Raw genomic sequence first — 26,727 nt, 5'->3', positions numbered from 1 at the left:
TATTTAGTCTTTGTCTCTTTAGATGTTAACCTTTAGTTTCTTCTTCTATGTCATGTTTAGTTTCAGTTTTGACAAAACTTTCTGTTATGTTAGTGACATGTACAGTAGGTAATGTAGGTAACACCTTTTTAATAACATGACCTTATAAAACACAACACTCAATCAACAAACTAAAATCTGTTTGATGTCATATGATATTATCTAATGATAGTTCCAATATTAAATATCTGTATCTTTATTTTAATGGCTCAGTAGTTTGGTACTAAGTAGTTTGTAGGTATTTCTTGCTACTTTGTCACAGTAATAACTATTGGATCCCTATTAGAAGACTGTGAGGGAACGTTATAATGTATTTAGACACATGTTGTATTACTTACATTTATGTGCAGTGCTTCATGAAAAGCCATTTAGTGTTGCACTTATTTGTATGTGTGTGTGTGTGTGTGTGCTCTAAAATTACATACAAGCTGGTTAGGTTGCTGGTTTTTGTGAGTACTTTTTGTAAAAAAAAATTACTGCTCAAAATAAATTCAAGTTCAGTTCAGATTCATATTTTTTTATACAAACTGCAAATAGTTTATACATATTTTAGCATCTTACATATAGTACATCTTGAATTGCCTGAGATAATTTGTCACAAAATTATTTAAGAAAATCAAGTGTTGCTGTGTGTTTGTGTAATTTTGTGCAATTGTCCGAAGTTGTGCTTGGTAAAACATTCTTTGCTAGTCCATTGTATTTTATTTAGCTTTGCAATGCTTGATTTTAATATTGATTTATTTTTGTTTGTTTGTTTTATTTCTGTTCTTATTTATTAATGTATTTATTTATTATACTTGTTTATTCTGCTAACTGTTAAGCTGTGTTTATTGTTGTAGCTGTATTTTACTTAATGAAAAGTGCAATAGTGTCTGACATTTTTACTGTTAATTTAGTGTCTACTCATATCATGTTTTGTTTGATATATGTAAATATATTGAACACTCAGTTGAAGGTGTTTCAGCATAATTCTGTGCTGTTGTTTGTATATGTGTGTATATGTGTAAGATTTGGCCATCATTTGGGGCTGTATGCATTAGTTTATGTGTGTCCTTGTATGAACTGTGGTGTTTGTCTGATTGGGGAGATTAGAAGGATCTTCAAACTGATTGCTCAGATTGTGTGCGTGTGTGAGCGATAGTCTGGCTGGTGCACACATGTAAATCCCCTGATTGAAATGAACAGATCTGGGACAGATTATCTGTCAGGGGTATATCTTTAGTGGGCATTTTTTAAAAGAACATACTGTACATACTTTCTGTTTTATAATGGCTTTGAGAAATTATATAGAAACTTTTCTTCCTGTCATCTTTCTGCTATTTGACCTACTCACTGTCAGCTCTTGATAAACTATAATCTATTAAATATAAAGTGTTCTAGATGTCGAAGTGTGGAATCTGGCACATTTAATTATGGTGGGTTTGCATTGCATTCATTTTTGTAAGCTTGGGTAGTGCAATAAAGTCTGATTGATTGCTTAATGATACCATTTGGATTTTTATTCAACTCCATGCACTGGGTCCAACAATACATTCATAAGCCACAAATGCAGCTTTGTATATTGCTTGGTTGTATATGTCGCTGGTTGTCCTGAAGCGTGCAGGCTGTATAATGAAGTGAGTCTGTAATGAGATGAGTGGGCACTGTTGAGCTCAAAGTAATGCTACTCTTTCTCTGTAGCAGCTGAGAGCCTCTTCAGCACAAAGGACCAAAACCTGCATAATGCCAGCCTGCCTTTAATTAACATTGAGCTCCTTTTGTGTGGAGGGACAGAGAGGTGGGGGAGAAACGAGCCTGAGCTAATACTGCGTCATCTTAAAAATGATATTGGGTTTATTAAAATTGATATCTATGTACTTAATTTTTAATTGATTCATCCAGATCATGATGTATACCGATCAAGATCAACTTGCTTTATTGTTTTGGATGAATGATTGATGAATGAATGAAATGAATAATTGATGCTTGCTGGTTACATCAGAGTCATCAGTGCTGAGATGAAAACCTTTCAGTCGTTTAGCTATTTATTTTAAGCTTTGAGCTTTTGGTTCCCTAACCTCTTCACAGACCAGCATTTTTGTCTGATTTTGTCAGTTTTCTGCCTGATATTACGCTAGTATTACATGTCTATATCTTGAGGATTTCTATTTAAACATTACAAAAAAAGGCTTTATGTTTGGTAAGAAACAATACTAGTTGAAATCCTAATTGTAATTGTAATTCAAAATATTTTAAAAAATTAAAGTAACTGCACCTGTCAAAATATAATGAATACAAATAATAAAATTGCCGCTTTCCCAATCTTTATTTTAAAATCAATATTTTAGTGAATATAAATCAAACATTTTATGTCCTCCAAACTTTTTCTCTCATTAGGGTTTTCAAACATGCAGAATTTGGGTTAATTCCTCAGTTAATTTACTCAGTGGTTCTTAATTGTAGTACATGAACCACTGGTGGTACTTAAAGCACCCCAAGATGTTAAACCACCAAATCAATGTTGTAATGCATCAAAAACAACAGATTATTCAAGCAAATGCATGTGGGTACCAGGGGATGTCCAAATCTCTGGGTCTTATAAATTTGCCAGTTTTCATTCAGAGACAATGAAATATTGTCACTGTTGGATAAAAACATCACTTCTCCAAATGTCATGAACTTTTAAATGAGCCCTTTAACATTTCTATTGGAATTTGTAATATCCATTTCAATAGAATTAATTTATTGAGATTCATATTTACATCAGGCTATTCAACAGTGTAATTACACATTGCGTTTTTGGTCCATGTTGTTCACCATGTTGTTGGCTTTGACCAAAATAGATTCCTACTCACTATAGGGAGAGACTATTTAGATTACTAAGGCTCCATCCCATTTCTCTTTTGAAGCTCTACCCCTTGTTTTTGAGTGTAAACCTTCCCTTTAGAACATAATTACAAAGGGAAGGAGTGAAATGTCCTTAAAAAGGGGGCAGGTGATGCAGCAATTAATTATTATTGTCCATTGCTTAATTCATTTGTGATGTTAAGCTGAAGTTAGCTTTTATGAACTTTTATTTTTTTATTACATATCAAATGCTGCAGCCTCTGCATTTGTTTCATAATTTAAAGTTGAAAGGTAAATTTAGCTAGCTAGCTTTTGAGACTAACTATATCAATTTGTTATGCTTGTTATTAAAAAAGGCTATAAAATACTGAAAATACACATTAAACTATGGTTATATAATGGTTATCATCATTTTAACAAGGAAAATATTTACAATTTTGTGTTTCTTTGGTTGCTTGTGCCCCCATCTTGACAGTGATTCGCAGCCCTCTGTTTGGAGTGAGCCTCTGCAAAATCTGAAAAAAATTTGAAGGGCCATGTAACAAGAGTCAGGACTCCCTACCTCTAAGCGTGCATGCGAAAAAACAGAGGTGTAGGGCTAAATAGTAGGGCCAGTAGTAGAAACAGGTGAATTTGGACACTCCATCATTAAAATGCACCATTTAAAAAGATAGGCCCAACATAAATAAACTAACTACATAGGACAATATGTGATTTGATTTGATATGATTTGTGATGCCAGTGGCTCATAACTCTCCCTGGCTTATACAGTATAAGCAAACACTGTCAGCTCTTGTTTGTTCCACTGTTACAACCTTAATTTTGGTAACACGCTTTATTTTGTAGAATGCATGGGTAATAAATGGATTGCTTTTGCTCTATGGACCTTCAATCAAGGAGAAATATATAGGACACATGGAACTTTGAAATACATATTTGAAAACTTCTGGCCTTGTTCTATTGCATAATTCTATGCTCTATTTAAAGTACTTGATCTTGTATTTTTAAGAATGTGACTACAGCTAAAAACACTGTAAAACGGTATATTTCCCCTGTCATGAGTTAACATACCTGTAGTGATGCCCCGTCTTTTCTTGAACCATATACTTTCTGTGTGTAATTGCCAGCATATAACAAGAAAGGCATCTGATGCCCCTGACCTATGACACTTCTGTATTGATCAATACCAAGTGTGAATGAATGCAACAGAAAGCTATTGTTCTATAGTTCTCTTCTGCACTGACTTCACATGATTAGAAGAAGATAAACCGCTCCACTGTAGAATTTCAGTGAGGTGTCCAAGGAAACCAATGCATACAATATTCCTAATATCACTGGAAGAAAATGGTGAGGGCTTCTTTTTCACATTCTCTCCTCACATTCAGAGCACGTTTGAAGGCTCAGTTGTACCTTAATGAAGGGCACTCCAAAGAGCCTCATTAAAGACATGCAGCAGGCCCTGTATCTGTACATGTGGCCTGGGGTTTATCAGGTCCATCGCTGTAGTATATCATCCTTGTCTCCAGATCCCAGGGGATTGTGCTTTGATCCTCTTTGCACCCCCCCCCCTCCCCCTCGCAACAACAGCTCTCTCGTGTTGATGTGAGTTTGTTTGCCTTCCGCCAGGTGAGTTTTATCAGCCATACTTAGTTTACACACTGCCAACGACAGCCCACGCACATCAAACATACACACTTGTAACTCTATGTTCTAAGAGTGTCACGCTGGATTGGTATAGTAGTTTAATCTTACTATGCTACATTTCTTTCATTCACATTTAGTTACTAATTCCTTATTTGTGTTTAGTTTAATTATTTTGGATTAGAGTGAAAACAGAGAACTAAGAATGTGTACACTGCAAAAGATAACGTAACTTCTTTCTCAAATGACATTTGTGAACTTCATTACTTTATTAAGTATTTCATGATATCCTAATGATTTAACTTGTAATGTTAGTAAAGTTTTAATTTCAAATGAAAGATGTGTATGACTAAATACACTTAAGTAAACTACACTTGCAACTTTCAAGATCTTACTTAAATAACAAAGTACCATATTATCCCACGCATCTTTCCCTTTTGTTTCTGGCATCATTTATTTTCATTATAGACATGTCTACCGCCACTAACTCACGATCAGTGTGCAGTATTGCCCACCAGGGCTACCTTCCCTTGATCATGCTGGCTAAGAACTACAGTGGAAGAAATACATTTACATTTACATTTAAGGTATTTAGCAGATGCCTTTATCCAGAGTGACTTGCAGCAGTGCTTCATTGTTTACTTTAAAATATCCATAGCTACTTCATAGAGAATAGTATCAAGAGATACACCAAGTTTGATAATGTCTAGAGTTAAGGTTCTTTCCACTATCTTGGTTCTAGGACAGAGAAGAGTTGGGCTGTTTTTTTCTGTGGGTTTTGAAGGATTGAGGTTCGAGCCGAACCATACTGGGAGCTCGAAGAGCTCTTGGTACAGATCTGACTTTGACCATTGCCATCAAGTAGAAAGAAGCTGGTCCGTTTTTGTCTTTTTGTAGGTCAGCGTCAGGGTTTTGAACTTGATGTGGGTGGAAACAGAAAGCCAGTGGAGGGAGCGCAGCAAAGGAGTCACATGACTGAACTTTGAAACGGTCAAGGAGAAATCTGCATGACTGAGTCAGATTTGCAACATGGCTTGAGAATGACAATTGGTCATCCATTACTACTCCAAGGCCAAGAACCTATGCCAAGAACTCCGAGCTGGGTTGGATGCAGTCCCATCATAATCCTCTATTAGGAACCAAAAACACAAGCAAAGCTTGCCAGAAGAAGCATTAGTTCATCATATATAGGGGTAATTAAAAATATACTCTTTATAAATAAAAGATAGGCCATGTCAACAAGACTACATGCTACTGGTTAGTTAGTGGTGGACACACACACCCAATATGCAAGTAATGATGTCACAAACCAACATAAGTGACCAGCACTTGCATTTTAAGTACACTTAAATACTAAACAGTGGTGGAATAACCAAGTTGTCATATTTGTACATTAAGTAAAATTTTGTGGTTTTGTGGACCCTTCTGGACATATCCAAATTTGGCTAATGCTCTCATCTAGAGTGATTTACACTTGAGTCATGTTACACACGCTCAATTTTATGCCCACCACTATGCAACACTGAACATCTTGTTCAAGACTTAAACTACACGGGTTTAGCTTTGTTTTTAAGGTTAAGGTGTTTTTAATTGTTTTTTTCTCCATGATCATGAGATGCCTTACTCATTTTATAAGAGTAACCGAACCTTTTTTGAGAATGCAAACAATAGCCTCAGGTCGGAAGCAAATCAGCATTGGCTTGGTCGCTATGTGAGAACGTCATCTAAAAGATCTTGTAATTTGTTTTCACACATTGCTGATCACCCATGTGTATAGATCACAATCACTAAACGATTCTTGGCTAAGAGAAAACAAGCAATGTAGTGTGAAAAGTATAACAATTTGATGACAATCTGATTACAAGATTTGTAGTGTGAACCTGGCATTCCAGATGTTGCTTTCAGAACAAGACATAATTTATACAATCATTGATTTCCCATGCTTTTCCCGAACAGTTATTGTGTTGGCATTGCCTTGTTACTAATAAGCAAAAACCCTGCCTCTGCTTATTCACTCTTTAAAGTATTCTTAATAACCATTTATAAAAGATGTTATTTATGTGTCTTTGTATTTTTTTATATAGAATTTTATTTCTAATTTTAAAGGAGAAAAGCACAGCGACTTGGTCCCGATACATCAGCTCACAAAAGCCATGTGCTGCGGACATCACCCCAGGAGTAATGTTGGGAGAGAGCACCATCTACCCACCCAGAAAAGGCAAGACCAATTGTGCTCTCTCAGGGCTCCAGTAGTCGATGGCAGGGTACATGAATAGGATTTGGACCAACGATTTTCTGATCTTAGGGGCAACACTTTACACCATTGGACCACTTGGAGCCCCTGTCTTTGTATTTTTTAATAAATGTGTAATAGGCTGTTGTGTGAGCTATATGTCTAATGGGTCATCAGCTTGGGCTCATGTGGCTACTACCTGTTCTCTTAGACTGCAAGAATCGACAGCATCACAGCCAATGCAAACCAACTAAATCCATAAGAGACGCCCCACCATGCAAAGCAGACTAATTGCTCTAAACAACCCAGTAAACCTCAGTCACTGCATGTGCGCAGTTGCAGACTTAGGTCTTGTGGGTTCTGAGAGATCATCCTCTCTGAGCTTTTTCACGGTAGGCTAATTCTATTCATGGCTAAAACCTGCATGGAACCTGTGGGGTATGCCACCTTGGACAAGCCACCTTGGGGAAAAACTAAGATGAAGCGTAATCCTCTTAGCATATAGTTTAATACATAAATAAAATTGTTTGCTTTATATATATTATGCACTACACACTATGTGTAGGTGTATTTTATCTTTAATACTTTGATGTGTGCATTTACATTGGTGGGTAATATTTTTTGACTATGCCTGAAATATATAAAATACATACAAATGTTGATAGTGAAGCACTTATAGTACAGTAGATGAATGTCTGCAAAACTAGGGATCATTCCAGTATCCATACCCTCTGTTTCTGTAGCTATACCTTTGTAATATTGTACAGCACGTGATTTTTGCATTGTCTTGTTGAAAAAGTCATGGACATTCATGTTTTAAAAGTAGCATATGTTGCTCTCAGATTTCAATGTACTTTTCTGTATTAATGCTGTATGACATAAGTTTAGTGACATAGTCCCATACCATTACAGACCCTTTTTTGTTGCTGGTAATTTACCTTATTTCTAGCCCTAAACTGACCTTGCCCAAGTGGATTTGGGAATGTGTAGCAGGTCTAAAAATGCAAAAATTAATGTACATTATGCAACAAAATACAGTTAGACAAACTGAAAAATATGTTTGGCTCAAACTATCTACAATAAAACAAAAAATACTGTTACAACTTCTGATTTAGGGTTATACATTTAAAGGAAATACTTTATAATTATTTTGTGAAGCACTACTGCATTTTATATACTGCATTGCTTCCCAGTCTTTAGGCATTATTTTACCAGGCTGTAAAAAATCAAATGCACAAAGACATTTGAAATGATAGTGATGGTACAAAGGAGTCTGCAGAGCCCAGTCTAACCTTGGCGGATTGTTGGCTTAGAGGCAGACAAGACACAGACGGTTACACAAAGGTGAGTGCAATTAACCTAAATAGCTAACCTTCTTGTTTATCTAATGAAAGACATGAAAGATTTTCACTTTTATTTAATTTTATTTTGGACATTCAGGTCTTTATAACTACAGATGAGTGGAATTCTTTGCTCTAACACACACTTTTTTTTCATAAAAGTCATTAGCACTTAAATACTTTATACATACATACATACATTTACTTTAGATTTTTAGATTTTCCTTATTATATTTTTCATTTTAAAATCTAGAAAAAAGGGCAGTGACCAAAACCATTCTATTTATCAGTTCCACTTGTTTTGTTATTCAATTTGCAGCATCTTAAAATGAGTTTTTTACACTGACTTTGAAAATTAAGATCTTGTTCCATTATTTTGCAAAGTTGCTGTTTCGGATGTACAATGAGGTCACTGAGGTTCTTTTTTTTTTTTCAAATCGGTGTCACTTTAATATGTGGTCCTAAATAAGATATGTATCAGATTCGTGGGAATGTGAGATGTAGCTGAATGGTCGGGTCGGATTCATACTATTGTCTGTACGCATAACCGTGGTCATCAGCCAGCACCAGCAGTGCGGCAAAACTGTAACTACGCCATATTCACTACCTAGTCACTAAATGTGGACAACAAAACAAGGAAACAAAAATCAACAAAGTAGTAAACGATTTGAACACTTGAATATGCATGTGAGCTCATTATTGTGCAACAGCGAATTGCATGGCATAAACAATTTTACCAGAATCTTTCTCAGAGAAGTTGTGCACCAAGCTTCAAACCAAACAATGCAATGGACTGGCTATGTCATGTCCGATAGCATATATATTATGATGCGTTGTCGGATTATTACTAAACAGTGAATAGGGCGTAGGTTTGGACACAAGAAAATTAAGAAAAAAACGGATTTGATTAGTGAGTTGTGAAATGTGAACACGGCCAAAATGTTTGCATGACAATGATTAAAAATATATATGATTTATAGGATTTTAATCTTTTGGAAATTTAGACTCTAGGATTTTGTTTTCATAAAGATGTGGTAAAACTGTAGTTGGTTTCAAATGATTGCTATAAAAAAAGTTCTGTTTGAAGAACAGAAAATCTCCAAAATCTCTGTCTCTGCAGATTCTAAATAAATCTCCTGGTTAACGTCATTGGTGTCTTGGAAAGAATTTCGTTTTTTTTCAGTTTGCATGACTCATGTCAACAGTCAGTGACGAAATTACTGCATTTCCATACTTTTTGTTTAGGTGTAGATATTTATATGTGTGTAAACAGAAACAAAATGAATAGGTATGTGTGTCCCCATGAGCGTCCCCATGACGTGAGCAGCGCTCCTCTTTTTCCATTTGCTCTCCTGGGGGAGATTACCGAGGCCTCCTGTCCAGGCAGCTACATCCCACCCCACCCCCTCCTGCCCCCGCACTGCCGTTCATAAATACCCAAGCGCCCTGCCTCGGTGTATTATTCCATCACGGGCAAACTGAGACCGGGCAAAAGGGTTGATCATAATCAGACCTCGGGCGAATAAATAGCAGCCTTGACGAGCTAAAAATGTACTCAAGCAAAAGCGAGGGTCCACGCAGAGGGAGGTCCTTCGACTCCATGAACATCGGCCTCACTCTGGAAGGGAAGCAACTTAACAATGAGGTAAGATGTTATGATTAATTCATTGTCTTTTTTGACTGCATATAAAATAGTCAAAATGAAAACATGGTATTTTTAATGAACTGATAATTGTAAAAAAATGTGAAGGAAGATGCGGCTCTGAGACAAATAATAAATGAAAATAACAATAAGCTTTATTTATACAGCACATTTCATACATCGAGGATGTAGCCCAAAATGTGCTTTATAAAACATCAAAAATGAAACGCGACAGTGGAAAGGAAAAGCTCTCTCAGATGCTGATCTGAGATCTCCAGATGGAGATGCTGGAGAAAACCTTTGGAGGACCAATGCCCATCATATGTTCAGTTACCAATTATAAATTACTGGTAAACAAAAAAAAACTTCGCCCTTCTGTCTAATAAAACATTTTAAGATGTAGCCATAACATTGTAATAATGGTGGTAAGAATGCATATAAGAATATATTATGAAACTTACTTTTTAATTGTCTTTGGCTGATGTTCAGATGTTAGAAGGTATCGAAAGTCGTTCTTTAGCACACTTCTGGTGTGGTGGCCCTTGTAAATAAATTCGTTAAGCCGTGAGAAAAGCAGTGCGTCAAGCGTTAAGAAGGTCAAGAGCGCAACACGCACTTCTGCGAAAACGTGAGCAGTTGATTCTCCTCGAAATGTATTTGTTTGAGGATAATCAGATAAAGCCAGATTAAGCCCCCCTAAAGATTTAGACAATGCATGTAGAGAATGCTTAGGTTTAAGCACGTGAAATCAAAGAGATGAAGAGGGGCGTCGGGAGGCTGCAGGATAGATACTTCACTGCACTCACCGCCCGAGGAGAACACGGCCAAGGAACATCTCCATTAAATGCACTTAAGAGCAGCGCGCCACGCGCGTACAACAGTGATTAATTGCAGCCTAATCCCCTGTTAGATTAGTAAGGGTTAGAAGGTGCTAATAATAGGTTTCCACGTTCTCTAAATGGGATTGATCTGTGAGGTGGCGCTGTGAGACAGACGCCGGCCTCTCTCTCTCTCTCTCTCTCTCTCTCTCTCTCTCTCTCTCTCTCTCTCTCTCTCTCTCTCTCTCTCACTCTGTTAAATCGAGACAGCGTTGTGCTCTGACCCGTTGCGATCGACCCTGAGCCGTGAGTGCGCCTCTGACCCGAGTGACCCGCGGGCCGCTCTCAATGCACCGATGCTGTTAGGGATCCTTCAGGCGGGAGGACGCGGCCGGCGGCAGCTGCTCTGCCCCGCAGTCGCGCTACGAGCAATGGTTGGTAGACGGTTGGAAAACTTCTTTAGGAAAGATGGAACTGTGATTAGACTGTAATTAAGCGTGTATAAGATACAGATTCCCAGATCCAGATCGCCCTAAGGCAGGGAGCGCGTTTCGGTCGCTGTCCGCGGTGCTGAATTACCTGACGCACGCGCGAAACCAGGGCGCAGACGGTCCCGTGCCAAAGGCTTTAATTGGATCAGCTAATTCACCCTTTGACTGGCTTGGATGTGTTTGGTATTTTCAAACGTAATTAAATCATCAGAGCTTTGCCTTTTTAAAAAGGCCAAAAGATTTGTTTTATTTTTGGTTTATTTTAGCTGTTTTCCTGTAACATCAAAATAGGCAGGAATTGACGTAAGAAATAGGCTAAGCCTCGTTAAGTCTCATTGTGCTTTCAGGTTAATTTCGACTATAATCTGCACCGATCTGATTGACACAAGCTGGTGTCAACGACTAATGATTCGTTTCACTGATGTTGAGCTTTTTACTGGCTAGTTTGGTCGTCACCTTGAGAAAATAAAAAAAGTTACAGCACAATAATATTGGCATTTGTGTTGAGTTTAAAAAGGTATTTATACAGACATTTATAGCCTAGATGCGAAATGAATTAAATGACGCTGAATTTTCTGAACTTTCTTTTTCTACAGATGAACAAATCTGCATACCCTAAGATAGATGAAAACAAAGACAACAAAAGCGAATCTGCAGAGAAGGGTCGTGCAGCTATTGTCTTCTCCCTGAAGAATGAGGTCGGTGGGCTTGTCAAAGCACTAAAGCTATTCCAGGTAATAGCACGTTATTCATTTAAATTGTTAATCCCATATAAGCATTTTAATTTGGTCTAAACATATTTTATTCAAACACAGTTTTATAAAGCAAAAAAAAATGCCTAACTTAAAAAAATGTTCCACAAAACAGGAAAACCACGTCAACCTCGTGCACATTGAGTCGAGGAAATCGCGGAGGCGAAACTCGGAGTTTGAGATCTTGGTGGACTGCGACAGCAACCACGAGCAGCTCAACGAGATCATCCAACTGCTGCGCAAACACGTAAACGTGCTGGACACTGAGACGTCAATCAAGAGCCTCCCAGAAGAAGACGGTACGTGCGTGCATTCATGGGTGCTGGATGATTTAAATGTGTTATATAAAAAGGATGCATTCTGAATATAGGTAGGAAAACAAGCATTTAATCTGGTATGGTAGACTACTACACTATGTAAATGTGTTTAGTTTAATTAATATATTAAGTGCCATTCTCATTTTCTATTATGAAAAAAAAATGCCACCAAAGCAAAGTAATGTAATTATATGTTATTATTTATAGAGATGGATAATGTACCCTGGTTCCCCAAGAAGATCGCCGATCTGGATAAATGCGCTAATCGTGTACTGATGTATGGATCAGACCTGGATGCAGACCACCCGGTAAGCACTGCATGTTAATCTGAATTTGAACGTTTTTTTGCTTTATTAATAGACATGCAGATACTTTAAAAATCTGAAACATTAATCATCCCTTGCTCTCTGTTTCTCCAGGGCTTTAAAGACAATGTTTACCGGAAAAGGAGAAAGTATTTTGCAGATTTGGCCATGAGTTACAAGCAGTAAGTAACCCGATAAGAAATTATTTATTATTTATTTTATTTGCACTCTCAATTTTGTTGGGTGACTGTTGTTGGCAACTCAAGGCTCTGTTAAGCTAAAATAAAATTTAAAAAAATCAATCAACCATTTTAAAAACAACACCACCTGCACAAAAATCAGTGTAACCTGCCAGACTTAATAATAGGCTTCTACAGCATTGGTCGTATTGGCTGTTTATAAGGCATTAACAAAACAAGGACAAAATTAAGATAAAAACGTATTCCTCAGATGCTTGTTAGCTTTGTCAGTCATGTGATTGTACTTTGCAAGACCAGTCAATGATCTTGACCTAAATGCAATGTTTTAGTATTGTAAGGTAAATTACATGGTATATGGCGAATCTTAAATTGCTTTCCTTGAAATGTGTTTATTTATATTTAATAAAAGGAAAATCCATTTCAAGCAGTACCACTGTTGTCCAGTGGGGGGCCACAGCGCACAGTTTCCATAAAGACACATTTTTTTGTGCGATAAACCTTTTATAGTAAAGCAAAAATCTAAAAATTGTTCAGAATCACATCTCTGGTACAAAAGTACAAACAATACAGAACCACAATTTGTTCTATGGCATATCTTAACAAAACTTTGGAGTACATTTATTTGTATTTATATTACTTAGAAATAATTGTTCCTAATACATTGTTACATATGTTTTCTTTACCAGTGGAGACCCCATCCCCCGTATTGAGTTCACGGAAGAAGAGGTGAAGACGTGGGGTGTTGTGTTCCGAGAGCTAAATAAACTGTATCCCACTCATGCCTGCCGAGAACACCTGAAGAACCTACCTCTGCTCACCAAGTACTGTGGATATCGTGAGGACAACATTCCTCAGCTAGAAGACGTCTCACGCTTCTTAAGAGGTGAGATGGGACACCACACCACATACTGAGTCTTCTCTGGTGTTAGTGTGTGTCTGTGTGGATGGGAGTTTAGATGGTATTCTCATTGAGAACTTCTTGCAGAACCTCTGTTCACTATTCACTGTTTATGCTGTGTTCACTGTTCACTGTTTAAGCTCTTTATGATGTTAAATGTGTTGTTGTATTCTCAGAGCGTACCGGTTTCAACATAAGACCTGTGGCAGGATACCTCTCCCCCAGAGACTTCCTGGCAGGCTTGGCCTTCCGTGTTTTCCACTGCACACAGTATGTCCGGCACAGCTCGGACCCTCTGTACACACCTGAACCGTAAGTATATATAACAAGCATATGTAATTAATACCTCTGTAAATATTCCATGGAAAATCAGTCAGTGTGTAATTTTGACAATATGTTCAAATGCTGATACACTATATGACCAAATGTCTTTGAAAACCCCTTTTAATGAATCAATTAATTCAGCTACTTTCGAACAACTAGCTAGAGCATAGGTCGGCAATAGGCGGCCCGCGGGCCAGATGCGGCCCGCAAGCAAGAAACATCTGGCCCGTGAGGTTGAACTATAATGAAAAAAAAATCGGACTGTCCGTCTCAAAAATGCTCTTTATTTAGAAACTTAATTTTCCAAAACAGAAAAATTTATTAAAGATTTTTTGATAGAGCCACGGGCTGTTAGATAACTGCTAGCTTCTTTATTCTGTTATTTTTTTTTTTTATTCATTTGTTTTTTTTTATTTAACAAACAGGTATATCATTAATTGCGCCCCAATGGTCAGTCCACAGATTTCACCCACAACAGCCCACTTGAATGTCTGCTTGTCATTTTAAGAGCGCCCTCCCGCCACCGCGCCCGCCAATCTCCCCCCCCGCCAAGTGCTTGTGGCCCGCCATGTAATGGCTTGGAAAAAATCTGGCCCGCGGCCAAACTTAATTGCCGACCCCTGAGCTAGAGGATTATAATGCCCCCCAGAATTAAGTTAAAGAATTAGGGATGAGCTCAATCTAGCAGAAAGCCTTTCCTACACAGTAGAAACAGTTGCTTTGAAAAAAAGCATATAATCTTTTTTTTATACTCTTGATTTATCTAAAGAATGAATAACTAGTTGTCCCATTACTGTTGTCTATGTATTATTGCTGTTTATGAGCGTGTGTCATAAAATATGCAGTAATAGTAGTATTGTTAATTGTTAACAAAAACATTTAGTTCAATGTTAGACTGAATGTTTTGGTGATCTGTATGTTTCAGAGACACATGTCACGAGTTACTGGGTCACGTACCTCTTTTGGCTGAGCCCAGTTTCGCTCAGTTCAGCCAGGAGATTGGACTTGCTTCACTGGGAGCATCTGATGAGGCAGTTCAGAAACTTGCCACTGTAAGTTTCAAAAGGAACATTATCTGTGTTATCATTGCTGATTTTATTGCATGACATAATTTTTACTTTATCTATACTGATCATGACTGATTACCACCTCACTGGTTTAAAAACAACAGGCAATTAAATCTAAATATCACTCATTATTGGTGTGTGCTTTCCTATGCTAGATTTCTAAATTGATTTAACTAATCTTTTTTATAAATACTGATTGCAATATCTACCTAGAACACCGTATAAGTTCATCAATCTGAAATGTACATGCAAACATGACAATTAATGTTGTTCTTTCTATTTCAGTGTTACTTCTTCACTGTGGAGTTCGGGCTGTGTAAGCAGGAGGGGAAACTGAGAGCATATGGAGCAGGTCTGCTGTCCTCCATCAGTGAACTGAGGGTAATATTCATAGCTCACTTCTCTCACACACTCTATCCACTATCCCAGAACACATTTTAGTAGAACACATTTAAACATATTTTAACCTGATTGTGCCATCTCAAAAGATATCAAAGTTAGCATGCTATTACACTTTATTTATTATTTTTTTTATGTATTTATTTGTTTATTATTATTGTGAGGACATTTAATGGTTAATATAAATGTGGCCTGCATGAATGTACTTACACATTGCTTCAAAATGCATGACTATAATTAATTTGGCTAATAAATCTTTTCTCAGCACGCTCTGTCGGGGAATGCCCGGATCATGCCCTTCGACCCCAAAGTTACATGCAAACAAGAGTGCATCATCACAACTTTTCAGGACGTGTACTTCGTGTCAGACAGCTTTGAGGAGGCCAAAGTCAAAATGAGGTGTGTGAGGATTCAGAAAGTAAATCATATCTTGAATTGATTTATACCTGCAATATTTACACTGCTTTTTAATACCATCCCAGTGAAAAACAAGCATCTCCATTTATGTTTTGTATAAGATTTTTTATATATTTTAAATAGATGAACTGCCCCTTTTCTAAATTTCATGTTGAATGGAACAATATACATTTTCAAAATATATCTAACATAATAAACTCTTTTACATTGATGTCAGTTGATAGTTAAGAAAATTTTATCTCTCTCCTTTAGTGCTGCTGTATTGGAGATGCAGGTTTTCATTGAACAGTGACGATATATGCAGTTCATGCTATCAACTAAAATTGCATTAATTTCCCACTTTTCAGGGAGTTTGCAAAGACAATCAAGCGGCCATTCACAGTGCGTTACAACCCCTACACACAGAGCGTGGACGTCCTAAAGGACACAACTAGCATCAACAGTGTGGTGGAGGAGCTGAGACATGAGCTGGACATTGTGGGAGATGCGCTGAACAGACTCAACAAACATCTAGGCGTCTGAATGACTTACAGTGATCTTACAAATCGTCTTATATACACTGCTTTTTCCATCAAAGAGCAAAACCACAGAACTGTTTCCAGTTTCCACCAAATCCACAATAGTGCATCTAATGACAATATCTCACTCATTGTTCAAATCCATTTCAAATTATGTTAATCATCATTTCTGTTTTAGTACCATGGAGCTTTAAAAACTTGCAGTGGTACTAATTTAATTAACTTATTCATCTATTGTCTTTTACACAATACTTGTGGACATTATATTTGCTTTAAATGTCATTGTGATAAAGTAATACTCTCTGCCATCAATATATTGTTTTTGTGATTTCAGCTTTTTTGTGTAGAAGTCATTAAAATCATCTTGGCATCATAAGGCACTTTATCATATAATTTGATATTTATTATGGGCTTGTACCTTAAAGCTTTAGTATCACTAGTTTTCTATCTCTATCCACATTATTAGGGGAAAAGGACAAGCACTTGTAATGTTTTGTCTCAGTGTGAACCTAATTCTATCATATTTTTATGTTTATATTTATTATTAGCTGTGTCTCATGTCCTGTATGCTCTCTTTGTTTTATCTTCATAAAATCAGAGCTTTTATTCATTTTTTCATTTGTCACTGGGTATGCAAGGGTCATTTTACACATCAGACATCTAAGACTTTGGTCTAATCAATATAGATGCTCCTATTCTCAAACAGTTCATTTACAACAGATTTACACTATGATTTACACTTCAGGTTTCAAATGGCTAGATGAATGTGTTGTAATGTGTATATGTGTAGAAGCTTATTATAATAAAATAACTTATTTTTGTACTTTATTGGAGTCTGTTATTTGCATCTTACTTTTGTACAGCATTGCAGTATTTGTCATATATATTTTAGCTCTGCCTGTGGCCTTTCTGTAGTCTTTCTGTAAATTATCAAACCATCTTTAAAACAACAAAACATAAGAAAAACAACTGTGAGATTTTTTGGGGGAGCCTTCACCCAGTTTTAAGCACACTTATATTTATTTTCTTACTGTGATAAAAAAAGAGCATGTGGCTGTTAAAATCCATATGTAACATAAATGTCACAAGAACAATTTCATAACTTAAATTTTACCATTTTTTTCTAGAACTCATGTCATAACTAGTTATATGAAATATCAAACATTTAATTAAAGATTTTGAATTGTTAAAATGGTTAAAGCAGATCTGTAGAAGCTAAAAATACACTTTTCATCTCATACATAATTTTGACTCATACATTCTGTGAATAAGGTCAAATGAACAAACATTGTCCTATGATGCTCCTAGGGTGTTCAGTATATGCCACTTATGGATGTCATGAGTTACAGTGAAGGACAGATTACTGTAAGAAACTTTACAGAGCTTGTTTTTTTATAGATACAGGTCTACAGATTAAACGTTAAAACACAGCTAAAGGATAAAGTCTAAATGATGTAATGAGCATTCGCCGCCAGATGGCGCTGTTTCTGCATCTCAATCAAAAAAAAAAATCCACCTGAGAACATCCTCTGGGTTTGTCATAATGAATGGCTCCATATGGATACAGCTAAATATATGAGGCTTTATGATGTTTTAGTGTAAAAGACATTTGTAAAGCTTTTCAACTACCGTTAAGATTTTTTTCCTTCACACTTACCTTGTTTGGGGTTGAACCAAAGTAGATGGTTGTAAAGGGACCCTGAACCTCAGTCCAAAGGACCAGAGTTGGTCTCGGTCCAGATCTTCTGAACCATGGTCGGAAGATTATGTAGTGTGAGAGCACTATTCTAGATGCTTTCGGATTTTCTGACCATTTACAGAGAGTCAGTCTTAAAGTAAACCAGAGGAAAAAATAATTGATGGACACTAACACAGACTGGGAATATTTTTTTTCCTGTAACAGTAGATTAATCCTTGTTTATAAACAGAAATATTTTTTTAACCACACAAAACAAAATAGTAATTCAGTAGGACTGTTCATGCTGTGGTAAATTACCCTAAAAGTGTGAAACCAAAACCAACCGGCCCAAATATCTAAAATGTAACTAAATACGAACTGTTAATTGTGTGAAAACGCCCTTTACCAACCACTCAGCTCACAGTATCAGTAATGCTAGCGTCTTTATTGCAGAAATATCGTTTGCTTTAGAAAAATAGAAACATATAAGTAAGTTTTCTTTTGATTTTGTAGTGAAACACTTTATTGTACGTTCTATAATTTAATGAATATTCTGGATAAGTAGTTCATTAATATTTGTAATTTGAGTTTTAGCCGTTTAGCTCCATTCACCCCCATTTATTGAGGACTCGCTGGCGGGCTCCCTCTAGCGGTGCGCAGTGATTTTCTGCTGTAAGGGGGGAGACAGGAAGTGGGTTCTGGCCACACACATCATGGCGGATCTGAAGGACGCGTTCAGCATGTATGTCGTCATCATAGTGCGCCCACTGATGGACCCACCGAGGATACGAAAACATGTCTTGTACACGTGGGTAGGTTTCTGACCATCTATCAAATACTGCCGAGTTTCCTGAGAGCGCTGATAGGAGTCTGTAGAGATGAGAGAATCAGCAGAGCAGTGTCTGTACCGAAGCGCTGAGATTAACGGGGTTTAGTGCTCTTTTTCTCACCGGTTTAGCTCATATAACAGTTTTTAAGAAATAAACAACACTGTTTCAGAGGGCGAAAGCGTGAAACAAGCATTTCTGCAGTGTCCCTTTCAGTTAGTTAGTTAGTTAGTAGTGCTATATGTTATCTGGAGATATGGGACTGGGTGCGATTAAACCCTGTAAATGAGGCGAGTTTATTCATTCATGCAGTTTCACTCATAAAACATCTCTATACAGCAGACAGAAAGTTACTGAAGTTGATTTGTTGGAGGCAGGAAAAATGATCAAGCATAAACATCACTTTAACAAGGGTCAAACTGTGATAACTAGATGACTGGATCCGAGCATCTGAAAAACAACAGAGAGATGCTCTAGTGGAGCGGTTCTCATTGCTTTTTAAATGGTTGCCACCTTTATTTGGCAACGTGTTGAGTCCCGGAATGTACCAATTTTCTTCCGTATTTCCATAAATGTTTAATACGCATGTCTGTCACACCCACACATCAACACTAAATGCCTTCTCCCTGGGCTCCTCTTTCGGTTACAGACTCCCCTTTAAAACGTGTCTGCGAGTGTTTTTGGTGGCGCGCGGTGGGATGTCTGATATCAGACAGCAAGGATCAGAAGAGCAACACTGCCCACACTAAAAAAACAAAAGACCCCAATAAGCATCAGTCTCACAGTTCTTCACCCCCACTCCTCTCCTGAGACTGATCTGGGTAATTATGTTATTATCTGGTTGTGATTTTGCTAGAAGATGTCAGTGCATGAGGCAGAGATTATTTTAGTAGACTATTGTGGTTTGATTGTTTGTTTAGGTGTTAGAATGGTTACATGTTGAGTTTTGTCGAATAAATGATTATTAATATACAGTAGTAAAAGCCAATTTAATATTTTAAATAGCCAAAATAATGAATGAACAGTTAATAACAGTTAATTGTTAAGATAAAATGTTTATTTAGAGATCCCCAGACACTGTATTCCTCACAAATGTTGACAAAATACACAGAAATCTGTACAGATCTTTATATTTTTGTGGAATACAGTGTTCAGTGATCATTACATAAAGGTGCCCTGTCCCACAGGTGGAGCTGTGGTGGGCGTCCCTTATTTTAAATTCTGAAAGGTGGCATCCCTAGTGTTAAAATATATATAAAAAAAAAGTCCCAAAGTTGAAACACATATAACTGAAAATATCTTATTTGACTGAAACTCATAAAAATGCCAAACTGCAGTTGAGTTTCATCTTGTAATGGATGTCAATTAAGTTTTACTTTTGATTATAAATTATGTATGATTTATCATATGCAGTAAATACAGAACAGTACGCTAGCTCTGCAGCTGGTTTTACCATAAACCCAACCACTTTTCTCCTGTATGATCTTACACAAGCCTCTTCAGACCTTAGAATTCCCCAAGTAAGGGTTTTGTATTAAACATACCTGGCAACCTATAGCCGATTTTAAGTCTAGGGGGAATGAGAAATACTGTGCAGTTTTAATGTGGCACAAGATCTTATCACACCAGTCAGTACAAGTCAGAACCTACCAAAAGTCAAATGACAGCTGGAGAACCAGTGACAGGGTCATGGGTATCCAAGGCTCAATCTGAAGAGGTTATCCTGGCTATGTCTTGTGGAGAATATTTTTTTTGGATTTGTAGATGCACCCAGAGGAAAGGAGAAAAGAAGATACCTTTGTACTAATTGCAGTCTAGTGTTGGTTGAATAAATGATACGTAAGTTTTGTGGTTTCTCTCAGGGTGCAAACAGTTTTGGGCAGTTGGGTCAGGGCCATGCCGAAGATCAGGCGGAACCGCAGTGTATGGATGATGGTCAGCACAGCAGAAAACTACGGGCCATTACTGGCGGAGGCGGCCATTCAGTGCTCATTACTGGTGAGATATCTTTTAAATGTTGACATGTGAAACCCATTATAGTTGACTCTAGGGTGGCAGAATTGATCTTTTTATTTTTATCACAATGTACACACGTGCAATAGGACTGCAGCAATTATTCTATATAATCGTCAATGTTAAGTACAAAATTTAGTCAACTCCAAATGTCAGTATATTTCAGTAATTTGTAACTACAGTGCGCTACAGAAAAGGCTGAGGACAGAAAAGCAATGGGTGTAAGGGCTGTCTACTTACTTTGTTTGTCATCAAATGTGCCAAAACACAATAGATTACACGTTTACATAATTAATGTGAGCATATTCCACACGAAAATGTATTATGGACACTTAAAGGGAATTTAAATACCAAATTCAGCTCTTTCTATTATTTTGAAGCTAGGAAAAGCTGGAGGAGGAGCTGTGCCCACAGGAAGCAAAGGTGACTAATCAAAAAATAAGTGACAAAATAGTACACTATTGTGCAATGTTCCCCTTTTTTATTTGTTGCTTGAAGCAAAAAGAAAAAATCACCTGTATTAATTTTTCATGACACATCTAACAGAAACAGATTATATCTGCCAATTACCATTTGCTAAAATGTCGAATTGCAGGGAAAAAAATCCAAAGTTTTTCAGTATTATACGGTCCTAGTTGCTAGACTGTTAATAAAATCCTTTTAAACATGAATTGAATTAGAACAGTGATCATCCAGTTCACACATCATTAGAATGTTTTGTATTTACTATGGTTATGTGGACAAGGGTGCCCTGTATTAGTCCTCTCTGTAATAACACATTGTTTTCTCTCTACTGTCTCCAGAATCAGGGGAGCTGCTGGTTTGTGGACAAAATCACAAAGGCCAGCTTGGGCTCGGACACATATTGGATATCATGACCTTTCAGCTTTGTCCTTTGCCTGGAAATATGACTGTTCAGCAAGTATCTTGTGGATGGGACTTCACCATTATTCTTACAGGTAGCTTCCAGTTAAACAACTACTCTTGAATGAAATCTAGTTATCCTGACCAACCCATTAGTCAGCCAATTTAAAGAAAAGTCATGTCTGTCTTGCTTGGAGAGCAACAGTCTTAAAAATATATCTTGCAGATGACGGCCGCGTCTTGGCGTGTGGCTCCAATGCTTTTGGACAGCTGGGTGTCTCACCACAAATAAAACACACAGCAGAGCCGCTGCTCATCAAGGTAAACACTGATCATACTATATATTAGCTTGCATGGTTATGTACATGTGCCATGCTGTTTGGAATGCCCTCAGAACGCTCTTCAAAGGAGTTCTGTTCAAATTGGGCTTGATGGCACATTGCATTTTCCTGCTGGAATGTCCCATTATTATTGAGGTAAATGAAGTCCATGAAGGTCACAAATGGTCAGGGGCACTGGTCAACAATGTGTTTATGTTCATCAGTGAACCCAACCAATGTTGTAACAAAAAATACACCCCACACCAGTGGGGAGCCACCAGCCTGCACAAGGCCTTGCTGACAACTGTAATCAATGGCTTTATTCTTCTTCTAACCTCATTTCCTGCTTCCCCTCCTTTCCTGCTCTATCCCACTATTCCCCTTTTGCCTCCTTTAGGTCCTTTCAAAAATCTTTTGCCTTGGACTTCTATGTCCTCTATTGCTAATGTACATCATTATTTGTAAGTCGCTTTAGATAAAAGTGTCCACTAAATGCTTTTTTTAATGCACAGTGTATTTGAGTCGTCCCACAAATTATTGTAATGGTGTTTACTAATAAAATAATTTAAGAATTACTTAAATAAATTAAACAAAAACACATCAATGGGATTTCCTCTGAAACACAATGTTCAAATTTTTTTTACCATATGAAAAGAGACCATTGGTCTTTTATGCTGATGGAGCTGTTTGCTGGAGTTAATCACAATATGACTTTTTCTGTGTGTATCATGTGTATCAGGTTCGGACTGATGATTTTTTTTTTACTCTGCGTCCTCCACAAGGCTCTTTAGTTTAACACATTTTACAGTCTCTCTGGCTGAATTCGAGTCAGATATGATAAAAAGCTGAGTGACTGACTCTGAACTTTGCTGTGCTGCTTTTTTACGCATTGGAACAGAAGTAACAGATATCTTAGCAGATGTCAGTATGTGTGTGTGTGTGATTGCAATACTGTAGAATAATTATAGTATATAATAATATGTATAATAATAATTAAATTACAATGTTTCTAATGTTGCTTTTGTAGTCTTTGAGTGAATCAGTCATCAGTGTAGCTGCAGGGCTGAGACATGCACTTGCAGTAACAGGTATGTCTTTCTTCATTTTCCTTACTTCTATCATTCTATACTTTTGTCTCTTGCTCCTGCATTACTTACAATTACAGTGTGTGTGTTTGTGTGTGTATGAGAAGGTTCAGGTGTTGTATATCAGTGGGGTACAGGTCTGTCTGCTCAAGCAAAAAGAGCACTGAATCCTCAGCCTGTCCCAGCCCACCTCAACTCACAGGAGCCCTGTTTAGTCCTAGGTAAACACCCTAACACATTCTTCTTCAGTACACAGTGTACAAGGGTTTATCTCACTTTGACTGTGTGAGGTCTGCCAAACATACTGAACACTTTTTTTATACAGATTTGTATAGCTTTTCATTTAATGCAGTTATTGCTGTTGCAAGAAATGTTCCCGTTCTTGTCCTAATCTAGTTTTTTTGTATTCATAGGACTGGAACAGGTAACCTCCCAGAGAGTGGCTGCAGGGTCTGGCCACTCTGTCTGTTTGACAGGTGAGGTATTTCTCAATGAGTTCTGTAATAATATTGGTCAGTATCAATATAATGTGTATTTTGTATGTATAGCGCTGTTTCATAAAACACATTATTACAAAAATAGAGTAATAAAAACCCCTTTAAGAAGGCAATCTTTGTCATTTCCATCACAACCTTCATGCTGTTTCCTTTCAAGAAACTGAAAGCCTTTACTGCATGTTCAGCAATCAATAACAGTAATAATATTTCTTGCATTGCCTTCATATTTAGAATTAAATATTTATCTGTCCATCTGGTTGTAGTAAAATATCTCAGCAATAATTTTAGAAAACAAGGTCACCATCAACAGTTCAAAATGTTTACAAGCACATTTTCAATAAATGCAAATTTTTGGAAAAAAGTGGACCCATAATTCACTGTAAAACTATAGTGTTTGGGGAATTTAGCAAGCATTATAACAGAATTCATAGAGCCAACATTATTGCTAGATTGGAACTAATTACTGTTGCTAAATTAATTGAGGGGGAGCTTTGACATTTTGTTTTGATCCCGTAGAAACTGGGGATGTGTTCCTGTGGGGCAGTAATAAACACGGCCAGCTGTGCAGCAAGCATTCCTTCCTGCCATTTCCTTCTGCTTTAGATCGCTCACTGCTAAACGGAGAGAGAGTTTCTGCAGTATGCAGCGGCTGGACACATGTAATTGCTCAAACGGGTATGAACACACACACACACACCTGACTGGTAAAGCACTTATTTCTTTGAGTTTGAACATTTTCAGCATAAAATCCCACTTTTATGATCAGACAGATGCTTTGTCATTCAAGTGATGTTTACGTTAGCTCAGACAAAGATTTTACCGGAAAGCTAATTTCTTTGAGTGTAAAATTGATGGCAAAGTAATTTCTGTAAAGGTGTCTTTCAAATACAGTGGCATGTAGAATTTTGGGAGACCCTATGGTCAAAGTATTTGTTCCTATGGATAGCTAATTAGTAGTCATTGTAGGAGCATTTTATTCAATTAGTATAATAATCATATATTAACATAAAAATGATTGATTTTAAAGAGCAATACACACACACACACACACACACATTATATATATATATATATATATTAATATATATATATATATTAATTTTAAAAATATATTAATTTTAAAAACATTCTAATTAAATACCAATGCTGTTTCTAGACACAGCCAACATAACAGTTTATGGTAATGTGCCCTCCTTGCCAAGACATACATTATGGGCAATATAAAGGTCAGAAAAATTCTACTTGTTTCCACAATGTGTCAGGCTTGATCACATGATTTTACGTAGCACTTCACACTGTCAGAATATTGGCTACAGGGGCCCAACTTTTAAATGCCCCTTTGAATGCCATGTTCAGTCAAATGAATTGGTGACAAATTCCAGCTTTTTGTTTCATAAATGAAAATAAAGCATGATACATTCATAGCAGAGATGTATATAAATCTAGATTATATTATATCACCTGGAAATTAAGCCTACTTTGGTGTTAAACACATTAGAGTTCTTGTAAAAGCATTTTTTTTACAGAAGTCAGTGTCTTATTTAGTGCATCATCTAAAACTTTCAGAGAGTGGGAAAGTCTATACATGGGGAAGAGCCAATTATGGACAGCTTGGGAGAAAAGGGCCGACTGATGACGTCACAATTCGAGACGCACTCTCAGGTTCTGAGACAAACCTACCAGCAGAGGTCAAGACCCTTCATGGAGCAACTCAGGTATGAGAACCTTGCGTGCATTAAAAATGAATGAGGTCCAAAAAATTTGCTACAATTATACAGATATACTGAATACACTATAAACTAGCCACACAAACCACATACCTCTAGCTTCAGCTAGCAACAGCTTAGCATCATCTCGGAAACCCATAGCAACATCATAGCAACCACCTGGAATGCCATAACAACCACTTAGCAAAACAATAGCAACCAGTACCAACACAAACATCATGATTGACATAGCAACCACTTAACAGGATCATAGGAACCATCTTGCAAACAATTTAGCAACACCCTACTAACCACCTTTGCAATGCCAGTTAGCCAGCTACTGGCTATGCAATCATTCTGCATCTTAATAGTTTTAAATTATTTTAAATTATCTTGACAAACATGATTTTATTGCTGTGCTTTTCAATAAAATGTGTATGAAACGCTGCCAGCATGTGACAACTGGCAGAATGCAGCATTTTACACAATGAGGTGGTGAGAATGACCACATTAGGTTTTCTGACCAACGCTTTTTGACCAATCAGAGATCTAGTAGCTAATCCCCCACTCCCCACTCCTGAAGCTTTACCATGGAGACTTGTGTGCAGTGTGTCTCAGTGCAGTGTGTGGAGAGAGCCAGCAGGGGGGGACATCACTATGAGAATTACCTCTTGTTTCTTGCATCCTGCCCAGAGACAGCATTCTCAAACACTGAAGGTCACCACTAACCTTGGAGATTCAACATCTGTGTGTGTGTGTGTGTGTGTGTATACACATGTGCATTGTGCATACACAATTTAATATTTTCAGTTAAACTAAGTGAGTTTCAGTTGTGAATGTATGAATGTAGACAAAACCCTCTTAAACAAAGTGACCTAAGGGAAGTGTTGACTTGTTGACTGTGGGAGAAGGCTGGGTGATAAGAAAAGCAGAGGGAAGGTCTTTGGCAGTGTGAGATACAGACAGACATGACATCTGTGCCATGCTGCGTTTATTTCTTGGTGCGGTTTTGCAGGCACAGAGCGACCCTGTCCATCCCTGTCGCAGGAGCTCAGCGTTCCCCTCTCCACTCATAACGTTGGAAAGGTGTCCTTATGCGACTTGCCTTTGTGCACCCCGCCTCTTTTCTGCCAGTGCGCTACTTATCATGTTTAATCTTCAAAAGCTGCTGATGCCACAGTGTCCCCACTGCTGGATCATCTATTCTTCACTGGGTATGCTGATGATGAGAAAGGGGACAAAGGAAGGGTGAAACATGCTCTAATTCTTCCTGAAAGTGAGAAGAAAAGCAGCGGAGGAGAAGGACGGGCGAGGAGGATGAGCTGCAGTCTCTTGCTGTTGAAATCCTAAGTTTTTGTTCTTGCTGCTTTATGAGAGCAACTCTTTGGGCTTGATGCTAAACTTTTTCCATAAATGTTCAACAGGGTTATACAAAGTGATGAACAAAATACTAAAAATTGGGTAATGTGAACTGGGCTTTATTTTCTTTCCTTCATAAGATACATTAGTC

General features: G+C 37.4%; 2 protein-coding genes across 6 annotated transcripts in view; both read left to right on the top strand.

Moving 5' to 3' along the window:
* The first annotated feature begins 9,513 nt into the window (after positions 1-9,513).
* Positions 9,514-17,055, top strand: tph1a (tryptophan hydroxylase 1 (tryptophan 5-monooxygenase) a). 3 transcript variants are annotated; one of them, XM_007235178.4, is made up of 11 exons: positions 9,514-9,724; positions 11,627-11,728; positions 11,898-12,081; positions 12,307-12,407; positions 12,519-12,586; positions 13,291-13,487; positions 13,679-13,814; positions 14,752-14,878; positions 15,179-15,274; positions 15,558-15,691; positions 16,057-17,055. In XM_007235178.4, the coding sequence occupies exons 1-11, from the start codon at positions 9,629-9,631 to the stop codon at positions 16,229-16,231; spliced, it is 1,416 nt and encodes a 471-aa protein (XP_007235240.1). In that variant the 5' UTR covers positions 9,514-9,628; the 3' UTR covers positions 16,232-17,055. The 3 variants fall into 3 exon arrangements, with proteins under 3 accessions (XP_007235240.1, XP_007235238.1, XP_007235239.1); XM_007235176.4 differs by having other exon boundaries at positions 11,627-11,764; XM_007235177.4 differs by lacking the exon at positions 9,514-9,724 and adding an exon at positions 10,113-10,973 and having other exon boundaries at positions 11,627-11,764.
* Positions 17,056-18,628: 1,573 nt separating this feature from the next.
* Positions 18,629-26,727, top strand: part of sergef (secretion regulating guanine nucleotide exchange factor) — a 28,498-nt gene continuing 20,399 nt past the window's right edge. For 2 of the 3 annotated variants that reach the window (XM_007235173.4, XM_007235174.4), the window contains exons 1-9: positions 18,629-18,717; positions 20,595-20,730; positions 21,549-21,704; positions 21,836-21,930; positions 22,957-23,017; positions 23,122-23,235; positions 23,428-23,490; positions 24,028-24,186; positions 25,078-25,226. In XM_007235173.4, coding sequence (XP_007235235.3) covers positions 18,646-18,717; positions 20,595-20,730; positions 21,549-21,704; positions 21,836-21,930; positions 22,957-23,017; positions 23,122-23,235; positions 23,428-23,490; positions 24,028-24,186; positions 25,078-25,226 — 1,005 coding nt within the window. In that variant the 5' untranslated portion in view covers positions 18,629-18,645. Of the gene's footprint in view, positions 18,718-19,381; positions 19,554-20,594; positions 20,731-21,548; positions 21,705-21,835; positions 21,931-22,956; positions 23,018-23,121; positions 23,236-23,427; positions 23,491-24,027; positions 24,187-25,077; positions 25,227-26,727 lie in introns of all 3 variants that reach the window. The other variant, XM_022672370.2, reaches the window with a different exon arrangement.

Source organism: Astyanax mexicanus, chromosome 2 (genome assembly GCF_023375975.1).
Source record: "Astyanax mexicanus isolate ESR-SI-001 chromosome 2, AstMex3_surface, whole genome shotgun sequence".
Taxonomy (NCBI): Eukaryota; Metazoa; Chordata; class Actinopteri; order Characiformes; family Acestrorhamphidae; genus Astyanax; species Astyanax mexicanus.
Note: the sequence above shows the minus strand (reverse complement) of the source record. Positions and strands in the feature narration are given on the sequence as shown.

What these genes read in the sequence shown, in the direction of transcription:
- tph1a (XM_007235176.4), top strand. Translation starts at nt 9,629, where the DNA reads ATGTACTCAAGCAAAAGCGAGGGTCCACGCAGAGGGAGGTCCTTCGAC. An exon ending in AAGCACTAAAGCTATTCCAG is followed by an intron (nt 11,765 to 11,897) that starts GTAATAGCACGT and finishes TCCACAAAACAG; the next exon opens with GAAAACCACGTCAACCTCGT. An exon ending in ACCTGGATGCAGACCACCCG is followed by an intron (nt 12,408 to 12,518) that starts GTAAGCACTGCA and finishes CTGTTTCTCCAG; the next exon opens with GGCTTTAAAGACAATGTTTA.